Raw genomic sequence first — 14,571 nt, forward strand, 5'->3', positions numbered from 1 at the left:
AGTCCTATTCTTTCGTTCAACAACTCCATTCTCCGAAGGCGATCCGGTATTGGCCAATTCCCTTTTGATGCCATGATCTGCACAAAACCTGAAAAATACAGTCGAGGAGAATTCACCTCCTTTATCAGCCCTGAGAGTCTTAACCTGATATCCAGATTCTTTCTCCACCATCACGTGCCAATCCTTGAATCGAGCAAAAGCCTGGTCCTTCTGGGAAAGAAAGTAGACCCACGTGAATCTGGTACAATCATCAACAAGCAGCATAAAGTAGACAGATCCTCCCAAGGATGGTATCTGCTGTGGTCCACACAAGTCAGTGTGAATCAACTCCAATGGTTTCTAAGCCCGCCTGGAAGCCTGCTTCGAAAAGGATTCCCTGTGCTGCTTACCACGTATGCAAGAACTGCAGCGTCCTTGCCTACTACCAACATCTGGCAAGCCAACCACCATTTGGTCCCGGAAGGCGCGCCTCAAAGCATCCACATTTAAGTGGCCAAAACAAAAGTGCCACAAATCTCCGACCTGAGAACCAGTCAATGAGGAGAGTGCAGAGAGCTTGTAGATGCCATTCTCCACACCGCCTTCCCAAACAACTTGGCCAGTCTCACGGTCCCTTAGAGCAACTGAATGCTCCTCAAATTCCACCCGAAAGCCAGTCTTGCATACCTCATGCACTGACAGAAGATGAAAACCCAGAGCAGGGACATAAAGAACACGGGAAGCATGCTTGCCCCCCTTGCCGTCGGGAATAATCTCCATCCGGCCCTCACTATGTATCGGAATAGTGGAGTTATCGCCAATAAAGATACGACCTGACTGCCGTTTCAGATCCAGAAAGAAGTCACGGGATGGAGTCATGTGCCTGGAAGCACCACTGTCGAGAATCCATTCCCAAGTATCCTTCGCGGTGAAGCCAACTGCCTCCTCGCTCGAAGATGATGAAGCATCGGAGTCCACCATCTCTAAGTGCACAAACGCCGGAGTCTTTGCAACTGAGGCTGAGGAATCAGCACTCTTCCCTGTCCGCTTAGGGCACTTCCTCCAGTAGTGGCCTTTCTCGCCACAATCATTGCAAGATCTTTCGGCCTTCAGCGTCTCTCGTTCTGGATCAGGCTTCTTCTTAGAAGACTTCTCTGGTGAAGCCTTCCCTTTGCCCTTGTTGGTATTTCGGCCTTTGGACCGTTGGCCAGTTAAAGCCTCCGAACCTCCGTCGTGAGGAGGGTTCGTGAAACGTTCCTCCTGGTCCAAGACCATTGGCACAAGCTCCTCCCAAGTAATGGTGCTGAGCGGTGGAGATGTGGAATTTACATTCCATGTTACCCTAGATTCCCTTGAGTATGATATCATCCTTGGTGGAACTTGGAATAGAAAGCAGAATACTGACCAGGCAAGTGGGAAAGCAAAGTGATGGCCATATCTTCATATGATATCTCTTTCCCAGCTTGTAGGACTTCCTGCTGAAGGGCCTGCAGCTTGTTAATGTGTTCCCGCATCGTCGAAGACTTTGCAGGGTGCATAACCCGCATCTGCACTTCCAAGGAGATCCGCTTCATGGGGGATACTCTATTATACAAAGAAGCCAAGTGCTCCCATATGCCTCTCGCCAACGTCATGTGCTTCACATGATTGATCACTTGTGTGCAATTGAGGAAAATAAACGACCGGACCCTGGCGTTGACACGATCCCACATGTGTGCCTGTGCCTCTCGGTCCTTCCTCGTCGATAATAACTCCCCTTCCTCAGCTTCCGGCCGTGGAACCCCGATGATGATAAAATCAGCAAGGTCATGTGACTCCAGCACCGACTCCATCATGACCTTCCAGATGCCGTAATTGGACCCGTCCAACTGACGATCCACTGGGAACGTGGGGAGAGTCGGAATCTTCACGTGCTTCTCAGCCATCTCTAGTAAATCTGCCATCGCAGAGAGTAACCTGAAAGGGTGGGTGGGTGGGGAAAAAAAAATCTGTAAACCTGCAAGTGGCTGTCCAGCACCTTGGCCCGCCTTCCTCTTGCACCTTCTCTTCCCGTTCAGCCCAAAACAGTCCACCAATCAGCAGCCTAACGCTCCCCCTCTTGCTCAGAAAAACGCCCAAGATCTGTCTAGAGCCTAGGGCTCTGATACCATGTCAGAATATGCAGCGGAAATGATAACCAAACTTGGGTAGACAAGACCAAGTAGACTACAGAAATACCATGTCAGAATATGCAGCGGAAATGATAACCAAACTTGGGTAGACAAGACCAAGTAGACTGCAGAAAATAAACAGCACAAGAAACACAAAGAGATAGGTGTGTAAACTCTTCTCTATACACAAGATCCCAGAAAAACTGAATGAATGAGTGGTGGGGGCAAGGGGGCTATATATACATCCCTGGGAGCGCAGGCCGCAGTCGGCCAGCAGACAGGTGCCCACGACTGAGAAACTCCAGTCGGCCAGCAGTCCAGTAGCCCACGACTAAGAAACATGAAGTCGGCCAGCACTGGAGTGCTCCTGGCATCCTCTAGCAACCCTCCCCACCACTAGGAAAAATGAAAAAAAAATAGGAAAAAATACGGGGAGTGTGGAAAAATGATAAAACACCTTATACAGGGCGGGCACACCCACAACAGAGGCCCTGGTGTATGAATATAGACTGGAGATGACTTCTAACACAACACCCCCTTCACGTTTGTTTGGTTTGTTTGCAGGTTTCGAGTCTTGTACCAGTATCGTTCTACGAGGAGATCCTATGGGGATTTGACAGTGGTATCAAAGCAAGCCTCATGAACGAGCAAGTCGGTAGGCAGAGAAAAAGAGGTCGAAGAAAAGGTATGAGTTCGCGAAGATTGTTGTTTTCCCTGCATACTACTGTTTTCTCAATTTCAGCATGTTGCTTTTTCATCGTAGGAGCCCGTGGTGATGGGGATTTTGGTCTTGTTATGGGTTGTTTTGTTTAGCAAGAAGAAGGGTTGTGTTTTTAACTATATGACCACTTTGAAGAGAGAGAAAACAAGGAAAAAGCCTGTCGGCTGTTTGTAAGAGAGAGAGAGAGAGAGAGAGAGAGAGAGAGAGAGAGAAAACCCAAGTATTGCTTTATAAGTGTTTTTTTTTCTTTTTTTTAAGAAAACAGAATATATATATATCAATATATATATATATATATATATATATATATTTTGCCAAAAAAAAAACACACAAAAGCAAGAGCTAAAGTTAGATTTTGGGGAAGCCTATATATTCCCCTTAAGCGGGCTTCTTGCCACACATCTCTCAAGCTCTCAAGCTCTCAAGTTGTCTAGCACTCTTATTTGTGCCAGATCAACCTTTTCTCTCACTTTGCCTTCTTCAAGATGTCGACCCAAGAATCCGAGTTGGAGCCCTTTCTCGAACGTGAAGACCTGCCGGCTACGGAAGCCACCAATGCCAATCTTTTCGACGATTATGTTTCAAAATTGGATTTCCAAGAGTTTAAAGTTGCTCTCGAAGCTTCTTCCTCGGAACATCAAGCATAAATCGCCGCGCAGATGCAGGCTTTACAGAACTCCATTTCTTTGTTGACCACTGCTCTATCTACTCTTTCGGGTATGGATACCTTGGCATTTGCTTTAGGCCCCAATATTCCTCCGGAACAGTTTGGGGGCGGGCAAAAGTAGCGTACCAAGGCTTCAGGAGAGCTTTCTCTACCACTGACCATGTATTCACTTTGAGATGTATGATTGATTAGGCCAGAGTGAGGAAGAGAAAGCTCTATTGCTGCTTTGTGGATTTCCGCAAGGCATTTGACACAGTACCACGAGAGAGGCTCTTTCAGCGCCTGCAGTCTCTTGGCATACCAGCAGATATGACATGGGGCATCTATGCATTATATGAGCAGGTTTTTGGGCGAGTCATATGCCCAGGAGGTATGTCCGAGACTATTGCTAGCACCATTGGTGTGAAGCAAGAATGCCCACTTTCCCCAACGCTATTTGGGTTATACATTGATGAGGTGGCTGACTTCATTACACGGGGAGGCGGAGATGGAGTTGATCTAGCAGGTACCTCAGTACATATTATGCTTTATGCTGATGATATTGTATTAGTGTCTGAGTCTCCAGGAGGTCTACAGCAGCATCTACATGCACTCGATGATTTCTGCACACAGAGGGGTCTTACTGTGAACCTTGGGAAAACCAAGGTTGTGGTCTTTCATACATCGAGACAGGGTAGAAGTCAACTGACATTCACTCTCGCAGGAAGCCAGGTGGAGGTGGTGACATCATACGTGTACCTAGGGGTTACCTTCTCTCTAGCATAGCCAATGCTGCATATCCCCGTGTCAATCTAGCTCTGGCTGCTGAACCCATGGTGAAGCGCGTGGCTGCTCTGCAGAGGCGCATTTTCAGGAGTCCCGGACGAAGGGGTGGCTATTTGACACATTAGTCACACCGGCACTGATGTATGGAGCAGCGGTATGGGCGCTACCCATTGGTGGATACAGATAGAGAGACCACAGGCCCTCATGATGGCACGCATGATACGCAGCAAACCGTCAATACCTCATGACATTATCCGAGCAGAGTTTGCTGCACCTCCTATGATGGTAGAGGCCATATTCCAGACTATATGCCTGCTAAACAGATTCAGAGAGATGCCACAGGACAGATTGTCATACAGAGCTTTTGAGGCATCTAGACAACTGGCTGAGGCAGGAGACAGAGGATCATGGTATGCACAGGTCACACATTGGTTCTCACAGCATGGCCTAGACATGGATCATCTACCACCATTCCAGTATGACAGGGATGCACCACATATCCGTCTCTCTCATAGTGAGAGGAACAGTGTATTGAGACAGGACCTATGGCAGCTCTATACACGAGAGACATGGATATCACCTACAAAGCCTCTTCCACCGTAGATGCTATACTACAGAGATCACTTCATGTCAAATCCCCACGGATCCCCTCGTGATCGATCTTGGTTCGAAACTCGAATCCTGCAAACAAACGAACAACAAACAAGCAAGGGGGTGCAGGCCTGACTCACCTCCCAACCATGACAGCCGTGGGCAAGCCCACAGTCTTGGCTGTCCCCACCGAGCCACGAGCTGAGCTAACTAGGTTGACGTACCGACCAATCTCCTCCCCGCGACGTCCCATACCGCCGCGAAGCTGCCCTCGCGGGCCTCGAGATTGCTGCCGGCCTCGGCTGCATAAAGCAGGTGCACGTCTGCACTAGATCCAAGCTCCAAGACCATAGAGCTCTCACAAACTCGCGAGACTCTCTATGATACAATAACTAACCTTGGCCACCCTTTTATAGGCTCTTGGCCGGTCATCGGGTGTCCACACTTGGCCGCCCAGTCGTCCATACTTGGGTGCCCGCCCGTTAGTATATCCCTAACTCAGCTCGTCAATCAGCCTGCCTAGTTCCAAGCTTCCCCAAGCCTCGAAACTAGTCTTGCATGCGTATAGCACACGGTAGATACCCACTGTGCACATGACATACTCCCCTTCCTCTAAGAGCTCACTCCTGAGCTCACTAAAAAGCCATGGTAATCTCTCTGAAGAGAAGTCAATGTCTCCCATGTAGCGTCCTCCTCAACACGATCCTTCCACTTGATCTTGTATTCCGTGATAAGCGTATGACGCAATCTTCGTTCACGAAATCCAAGAATCTTTTCAGGTTCGTGCGGAACAAATGTAATGTCCTGGACATCTATGATTTCTTGAGGAGTAACTAACTGATCTGCTCCACCCAGTACTTCCTTAAGTCTAAGGACATGAAATACAGGATGAACTTTCAGATGAGAAGGCAAATCCAATTCATATGCAACTGAACCAATCCGTCGTGTAACGCGAAATGGTCCACAGGATCTAGGGGATAATTTCGGAGATCTACCTGTCCGTAAAGTCTCGGAATCTTTCGGATCTCTCGCAAATACACCATCGTTCCTTCAGAGAACTCTCTAGGTGAACGATGTCTATTAGAATAAAACCTGTCTCGGTCTTGAGCACTTCTAATAGATTCCTTTGCAACTTGTAACATTTCCTGCATATCTTGCAAAAAATTACGTGCTGCATCATGCTGAAGTCCTGAGAATCCTACTGTAACAGGTGATCTTGGTTGAAAACCGTACATAAGCATGAAAGGACTAAACCCTGTACTCGTATGCTTAGTACTGTTATATGCAAATTCTAACATAGAAAGATAATCCTCCCATGAACTTTGTCTTTTGGATACATATGCTCGAAGCATATCCTCCAAAATCTGATTCACTCTTTCAGTCTGGCCATCAGATTGAGGATGATCTGAGGAACTCAAATTCAAAGTTGTTTCCAACTTCTCGAAAACAAGTTTCCAAAAATCACTCGTAAACTTAGAGTCCCTATCACTGACTATGTCCTGCGGTAACCCATACAGTCTAAACAATTGCTCGATAAACTGCCGAGCTAATTGCGTAGCTGTAATATTCTTCCGGGTCGGTAAAAATCTAGCCATTTTTGTCAAGCGATCTACCACAACCCAAATAGAATCGTGGCCTTTGGCAATCCGGTAATAAAATCCATGGAAATACTTTCCCACTTATTACCTGGGATTTGCAAAGAATGCAACAACCCAGCCTGTCTAAAGCGTTCAGCTTTATTTGCCTGACAAATCTGACACTTGAGAACATAATCTTCTATATACCCTTTCATCTTCGGCCAATAAAAAGTGTGTTTCACTAATGATAGTGTCATGTGTATCCCAGGGTGTCCAGCAGAAGGGGCGTCGTGACACTCCCTCAGAATCTTGGACCTAATGTCCGGGATCTGTGGTACACAAATTTTGTCATTACGGAATAGTAAACCATTCCGAATCATCCACTGACCTCCTGCAGCCTGAATGGTAGACTGCGCAGTCACCGAGTCTTGGTCAATCAATGAGCTCCCGTCCTGGATCTTCTGCCAAAATGGACCAAAATAACTATCAGTCCTGCAAAGCCCTCTCAATGACTGAAAGAAGTCAATAGAAATCTCGGTGAACGACAAAGTATTCACCTCTCTAATCCGACTAAGCGCATCTGCAATATTATTCATGGACCCTTTTCGATAACGGATCTCAAAATCAAAATCTTGCATTAACTCTGCCCAACGAGCTTTCCTGCCTCTCAAATCATCCGCATCACACACATACTTGATTGACTGATAATCAGTCAATACCACAAACTTGGAGCCATATAAATAATGTCTCCAAACCTTGAGAGCATGAATCACAGCATAAAGCTCCTTCTCAAGGGTTGGCCAACGAGATTGAGTGTCGTCTAGCTTTTTACTTTCAAAAGCAACCGGTCTACCATCTTGAAATATCTCACTGGCATCAGTTTCAAGAACATAAGGCCGACTAGGATCACGCAATGCTAAGATAGGTGCTTCCTTGACTTTATCTTTCAAAAGTCTGAAAGCCATATCCAAATCGTTATTCCAAGTGATAGGCTGATTGGACTTACGTCCACGACCTTTCAATAAGTCGGTCATCGGTAGTGTGAGCTGAGAGTACTCCCGTACAGATTTCCGAAGAAAAACAACAAAACCGAGAAAAGAACGAAGTTGTTTCACTGTTCGTGGTATAGGCCAGTCCAAAACCTTCTGAACTCGGTCATAGTCAATGCTCAATCCATCTCTAGTGATCTTGTGTCCCAAGTAAATGATGTCGGTCATAAAGAACTCACATTTACTCAATTTAGCATATAGTCGATTCTGTCTCAAAATAGATAAGACAATCGTGAGGTGTCTGACATGATCCTCAAGAGTACGGCTATATATCAAAATATCATCCAAGAACACCACCACAAATTTTCCCAAATGTTCACGAAAAAGATCGTTCATCATTTGTTGGAAAGTGGCTGGAGCATTGGTTAACCCAAAAGGTAATACGAGAAACTCGTAATGGCCATACCTAGTCCGAAAGGCGGTTCTTTCGACATGCCTTTCATGAATACGTATCTGGTGATAGCCAGTACGTAAATTGATCTTCGTGAAATATTTCGCTCCTGCTAACCGGTCAATTAGGTCATCTGATCTAGGGAGAGGATAACGGTTCTTAATTGTCAGCTTGTTCAATCTTTTGTAATCTATACACATTCTCCAAGTATTGTCCTTCTTTCTCCTAAGCAACACAGGTGCACCCCAAGGTGATTTACTTGGACGGATCTGGCCCATCCTCAAATAATCTTTGAGTTGTTTAGCCAACTCATCTTCCTCAGCTTGGCTCATCCTATAAGGTGGAATACTCACAGGATGAGCACCAAGGATCAAGTCAATACGATGATCTACTGCCCGTTCAGGTGGTAAACCCGATGGCAATTCCTTAGGAAATACATCTTGAAAAGAATCAAGTATCTTCTGTAATTCTTTGCTTTCAAACACACTTAATTCATTCACATCCATGGAAGCGATGAGAAAAGAAGAAAGTGGAATCAATACACAATGGAAAGCGGTGTACAAAGAAGAATCCATTATATTTCCAAAATCAATAGTATTTACAAGAGGTCTCTGAGAGGGATGAATACAATCACCTAAAATACTATACTTGGTGTCCCCACCGAGCCACGAGCTGAGCTAACTAGGTTGACGTACCGACCAATCTCCTCCCCGCGACGTCCCATACCGCCGCGAAGCTGCCCTCGCGGGCCTCGAGATTGCTGCCGGCCTCGGCTGCATAAAGCAGGTGCACGTCTGCACTAGATCCAGGCTCCAAGACCATAGAGCTCTCACAAACTCGCGAGACTCTCTACGATACAATAACTAACCTTGGCCACCCTTTTATAGGCTCTTGGCCGGTCATCGGGTGTCCACACTTGGCCGCCCGCCCGTCCATACTTGGATGCCCGCCCGTTAGTATATCCCTAACTCAGCTCGTCAATCAGCCTGCCTAGTTCCAAGCTTCCCCAAGCCTTGAAACTAGTCTTGCATACGTATAGCACACGGTAGATACCCACTGTGCACATGACACTTCATGAGTATCACTGATGATGGATTTATAGAGAGGCCTAGATACATGGAGGGCTTTTTACCACACGGCTCCCGAGTAGCTATTGGTCAGCTTAGAGTCTCATCACATCGATTGGAGATCGAGACTGGCAGAGCAACACGGATCCCCCGAGAGAAGAGGGTATGCAAATTGTGCAGAGAGGAGGTGGAGAGTGAGGAGCATTATGTATGCAGATGCAGAGCATATACAGCCATCAAAGAGAGATCCCATTTTATTCAGAGAGCCACATTCCTTACGCCAGATCTTTGAGGCAGCAGACCAGCAAATACTGGGGAGATTCATTCGAGACATACAGCATCATTCTAGACATACAGCGTCACAGAGAGACATCATTACAAGCTCAGACAGCTCCGGAGGGGGGACGACAGACACAAATTACTACATTTTTTCAAAGATCCACCCCACTCCCAACCCCTACACAGCAAAGAATTACTCTCCAGAGAGCAGAGACACTCAGAGCCCGCAAGAGACAGAGGACACCTGGCTTTCGGACACCACGCCTATACCAGAGAGAGATGACAGAGATCAGAGCTTAGTTTCACAGAGAGGGTGTGGAGCGACTAGCTCGCTTCAAAGCAGACCCAGGCATGTTCTTCAGGGAGCTGTGGACACCCCCTTCATTGATGTATACCATTCTATACCCCCAGTATGGTACAAGATGGAGCTAGCTAGGTTGTATATCATGATTGTATACTCCATGCATATAGCTTTGCATTCTCCTAGTAGTAGAGCTCCATCACCTCCCCCCACTCATTGTACTTATTGCACACCCAGATTCAGCTTTTTAGTTCAGTACTTTTTCATTTTGTTGGGATGACAGAGGATACCCCACACAGGTACACTGATTTGTCTCATAGGCCGAGTTCGGTCTTTTGGAAGACGTTAATAAAATCTTTCTTTCTTTCTTTCTTTCTTTCTCTAGCCATGGCTCTCTTGTGCACACACCCGCCATAGCTCTTAAGCCAACATCATTTTGGCCTTCTGAAGATGGCAATACAACTCTCTCTCTCTCTCTTCTGCGCATATAGGTTGCATACTGAGCCTCTAGCAGTAGTGCTCCATCCATCACACCCCCCCACTCGCTCAATACTTTCATAGTTTATTTCATGTTCATTTTGTCCTTTTTTTTTTCTGGACATCCAGAAGACATTGACAATTGTACATTGATTTGTCTCATAGGTCGAGTTCGGCCTCTAGTAGACGTTAATACAGCTTTCTTTCTTTCTTTCTTTCTCTCTCTCTCTCTCGTTATGCATTCTATAGGAGAAATAACTCTTCATTCCTTACAAGCGTACCCATGGTTTTAGCACTTCAGTTCCAGCAATTTGTAAGACACAATGCCTAGGTGTTCATGATGTATGCTCATGAGTCCCAACAAGCCAGATGACAAGACCCCATGGACACCAAGACAGCAGCCTTGATTGCATGTCTCTTAAGTTTCTTTTTCGATCAACATCTAGAACTACGGTTCAGTTGGTACATGATGCTCAGCCTCCCTGCAAGTTCTCATACAGTTTAAGCTCATGATGGAAAGAAAGTCGGATAGGCAAAGTGGAAGAGTCATTACAGAGTGGATTTATACAGCTGAGTCATTCTTCCTTTGCTGTTCCTATTCTCTTTGTCAAGGAGGAGGAGGGATGTGATCGCACAGCTGGATACCATCACATCCACAAAACAAGATTTCACACCAAGAATGTCGTAATTGACTAATGCACCAGCATCCTTCAACAAGATGATAATGAAGTCTTCAAGTCTCTCATAAATGATTGCATCTTTGTGTTTTTAATGGTATTTTGGTTTCTAACGCACACTAGAGAAGTATGAGCATCTCTTAGAGCAGATGTTGGAGCTTTTGAAGTAGAATTAGTTGTCCATCAACAAGAGGACGTCCAGATTTTTCTTGGAGAAGCTCTCTTATTTGGGATATGTGACTGGACCAGATGAGATTGCTCCTATAAATCAAGTAATCTACCCTGTAGAGTACCTCAGGACTCATCACACATGCATTGAGGCCTGATGAATCTGACCACATGGCTGATAATTTCCCTACATTCCTCTAAACTCTCAAAGCATTACAAATGCTAATTTTTGTCATTAATCACAACAGCGGAGCTTATTCTTCTCGGAAAGAATAAAGATCAAGCTGTAAAACATGTGTACCTTGCTTATATTTTACTTCTATTAAGGATGACTGTGCTTCAGCTGAGTACTTTGCATTTTCTGTTTGATACACCAATGTCTGAAGATTAGAGACCTCTCTTCCCAGCTCTATAAGCTTCATGTTCTTCTCCTGGAGCTTGGATCTCATGTCACAGAACAGCTGATCATGTTGTTCAGTCCAAGTTTGGCGGAATCGAGGCATAGCTCTCAGAGTTCCCTTCTTCCGAAGAAAAATCCCCACCTGATTATTAACATTGTAGTCATGTTGATCTGCAATCCATCCATAGGTCTCTTTACCTCGATCTTTTCCCGGTGCTGTCATGCTCAACCACTTTGTCTTCCCTTTTCCAGATTGCAAGAAGCCCCTCTCAAAATCTTGTGCATCAAAGTAGCCGATCAAGTCATGCCCAAACTCCAGCACGGCCATGCCTACATGGCCAGGCAGGTTCCAAAGTGCATGCACACCCTTAGGGTTTAGAAATGAGAAGTGGCTTCTGATGTCAACATTCCATGGGCCAACTGCTGCCTTGCCGTTGCTGACTTGGCCATTTTGCTTGCAATTACCCATTTGTACATAATCAATGTTGACTACAATGCCCATCCATGGCCATACGAGCTTTATATCATCATCCCCGTGATACTCGTGCATTTCTTGTTCAATGTCCACTTTGTCTTCCTGTTTAGGGTGCTTAGTCAGCCCCCCTTTCAAGCTATTCAGTAGAGCACTGTGTGCACGAACTGTTTCCACATTTTGGTTATTCATACTGATGGCAATTGCATGCTGTAAGAGGCCTGTCTCATCAAATTTTCGCTTGCTTTCAGGGGGACAAAAGGGACATTTCTGAGTATGCTTTGTTTCACTCGCCTTGAGACTGTTCATGTTTAGGGAACTACTCTTACTCATCCCTGCTAAAGAAGCCACCCAAAACCATGTCTCTAATTCTTATGAGAATCCACATACATGCACACATGCTCTCTCTCTCTCTCTCACACACACACACCTAAACATGCCTCTCTCTCTCTCTCTCTCTCTCTCTCTCTCTCACACACACACACACACGCACATGCCTCTCTCTCTCTCTCTCTCTCTCTCTCTCTCACACACACAGGCATAAACATGCTCTCTCTCACTCTCAGACAAACATACAAATTTCATGAGCAATAAAGGAAAGTACCTAGGTCTTCAGCAGTACGCGCGTTGTTTTTGGGCGACTTAGCTATGGCTACAAACTACTTGAACCGTCATGGCTGCACACCAATGGTGGGAGAAATGATCACTTACCTGCATGCGGAGTTCAGTGTACATAATTTTAACCTAATCAATTTACCAGTGCAAGAGGAAGGAAGGCTTGAAGCGCCTGTGCCTCCCACAAGCAGCACCAGCACTAGAGAGTACTCGTGGCTGATGGGTTGTATATCCCATCATAAGTGACCATGCAAAAGGACGCCCCACAACCTTGTATCTTAATTACTTGTACTAGCCCTTTTAAGGGATGTGTCATATGCAACAACATAAGAGCCTCTTCACACTCTCTTCACTCCCCTGCGCCTTCCACGAGCCGCCCGTTGAACCCGCTTGCCCGGACAATTACTCTCCTTGTCAAAAAATGGAGTTTCTGAACAAACACAATCACAGCGGTGTAAATCAAGGCTTTCTTGAAGCTCTTCACTCCTAAAAATCAAAACATGCTAATCTTACATTCCCAATTGATTGTTATGCTGAATGATCATTATTCTTGCTCTGGGTACAAAGCCATAGAGATAGATTCGTTCACAATGTTGCTCGTAGCCAATTTAGACAGCTAGATGTTAAAACGGAGACATAATTCATCCAACTAGAGCACTGTAAAAGATCCCTCCTAGCCGTGGAAAGGGAAGATGTTAAGTAAAAGAAAATTGGTCCAAAAAATATTAAAATGGTGTATTGTTGGAGGATGGAAAATGGTGTAATGGAATGTGCACACTGGAAAATCACTCAAAGATGAGTAAAAACCTTTGGAAAATTAAATATGTGTGTACCCCTATGTAAAATCACTCAAATCCCAAAAGAATTTGAAAAATCTGAGTTCGTAATTAAATTCAAATTGTGGGGTTTGCTTTAGGACCAAGAGCATGGGCAGAAATATTATTAGAACATTGGAAATAAATTAAAATGGGTTAGCGTAAGTGTGTGTACTCTTGGGAAAAATAAATTAAATAATATAAGGTTCTAAGGTTTAGGTGAAAACCAAAAATAAATTAAATAATCTAAGGTTCTAAGGTTTAGGTGAAAACCAAAAACCATTCCAGCCTAAGGAGTAACCATTCCAATTCTGAATACATCTGGCCAAGGCATTAAAGCACATTTTTGCAAGGGGACAGTGAAAAAGATGTGCATGTCATCCTCCAACTCATGTCATCTGTGACATTTCCCATCTCCAACATTTATTCTAAGGGCTTTTTACTATGTCCAAAGAGCTTTATGCATGATCAACCAACCCAGGCAGACTTTCTTAGGCTCCACATATTTGTTCCACAACTTACCAAACAAAAAGTACTCCACACATACTCCCCATCTCTTGTCAAGTTTGTAGTGAATAGGGGGTACACAATGTGGGGGGAATGTGAAAGATATCAACCTGAGTCTTCCACTGGAATTCTTTGGGGTGTGGCAGATCTCTGATTGAAAGCAGCTAGGTATCAGTAATGCTCCGCAAACGGTCAAGCTCTACATTAGACACATTGTACACTCATTGTACACTCTGATCAGATTAGCTCTAGACATCCAGGACTTATTGTCCCAGTCCCAGATATCCCACCAACTGCATATACCAATCCTATGCATCCTAAGAGCACACTGAGCCTGGGCACCATCAACTGGAGGGAGGGGAATGTAAGGCCACCAAAGGGAATCTTTACCATGGATTCCCCAAATGCAACTAGGTTTCTCAGATAGGACTAGGTCAGCCTTTACATAATTCCAAGCAGACCAAAGAGATGATACAAGCTGGCTACCAACAAGTTTTATCTGAAATTTACTTGCCACTATGATTGTGAGTGGGAGGGGACGTTCTTGAGTTGGAACTAGTCGGAGTTCCTATTGATTAGCCAAGCCCAATCATCAGAGAGATGGAGAAAGCTTCTCAATATCCATTTAGCGCCAATCTATCAAGCAAGATTAGTAACATCTTTGAGGCCTAGACCTCCTTTGCTAGTTTCCAAACAACACTAGTCCCACCTAACTTTAGGGATTTTTTAAATCCAGGGGTCCCCTCCCCACGGGAAATTCCTACACAATCTTATGAATTTCAGTAAATCATATTCAGGGGGTCTCTAGAGCAGCTTAGGAAATAGATGACAGAAGGGATGATGAAGTGGTTGATTACCATCTTTCTGCCTCCTAGATTGAGTTGTCTATTTTGCTATCTGTTG

General features: G+C 45.1%; 1 protein-coding gene across 6 annotated transcripts in view; it reads right to left on the reverse strand.

The window, feature by feature from the left end:
* LOC147606446 (protein INVOLVED IN DE NOVO 2-like) overlaps nt 1-14,571 on the reverse strand; it is a 52,277-nt gene that overhangs the window by 27,949 nt on the left and 9,757 nt on the right. For 2 of the 6 annotated variants that reach the window (XM_086791854.1, XM_086791849.1), the window contains exon 2: nt 11,161-12,066. In XM_086791854.1, the coding sequence (XP_086647980.1) occupies nt 11,161-12,066 (906 nt within the window). Of the gene's footprint in view, nt 1-11,160; nt 12,070-12,335; nt 12,777-14,571 lie in introns of all 6 variants that reach the window. The other 4 variants (XM_086791851.1, XM_086791853.1, XM_086791850.1 and 1 more) reach the window with 4 other exon arrangements.

The sequence above is a fragment of the Cibotium barometz genome, chromosome 57 (genome assembly GCF_041138505.1).
Source record: "Cibotium barometz isolate CiBa-2024 chromosome 57, ASM4113850v1, whole genome shotgun sequence".
In the NCBI taxonomy this organism is placed as follows: domain Eukaryota; kingdom Viridiplantae; phylum Streptophyta; class Polypodiopsida; order Cyatheales; family Cibotiaceae; genus Cibotium; species Cibotium barometz.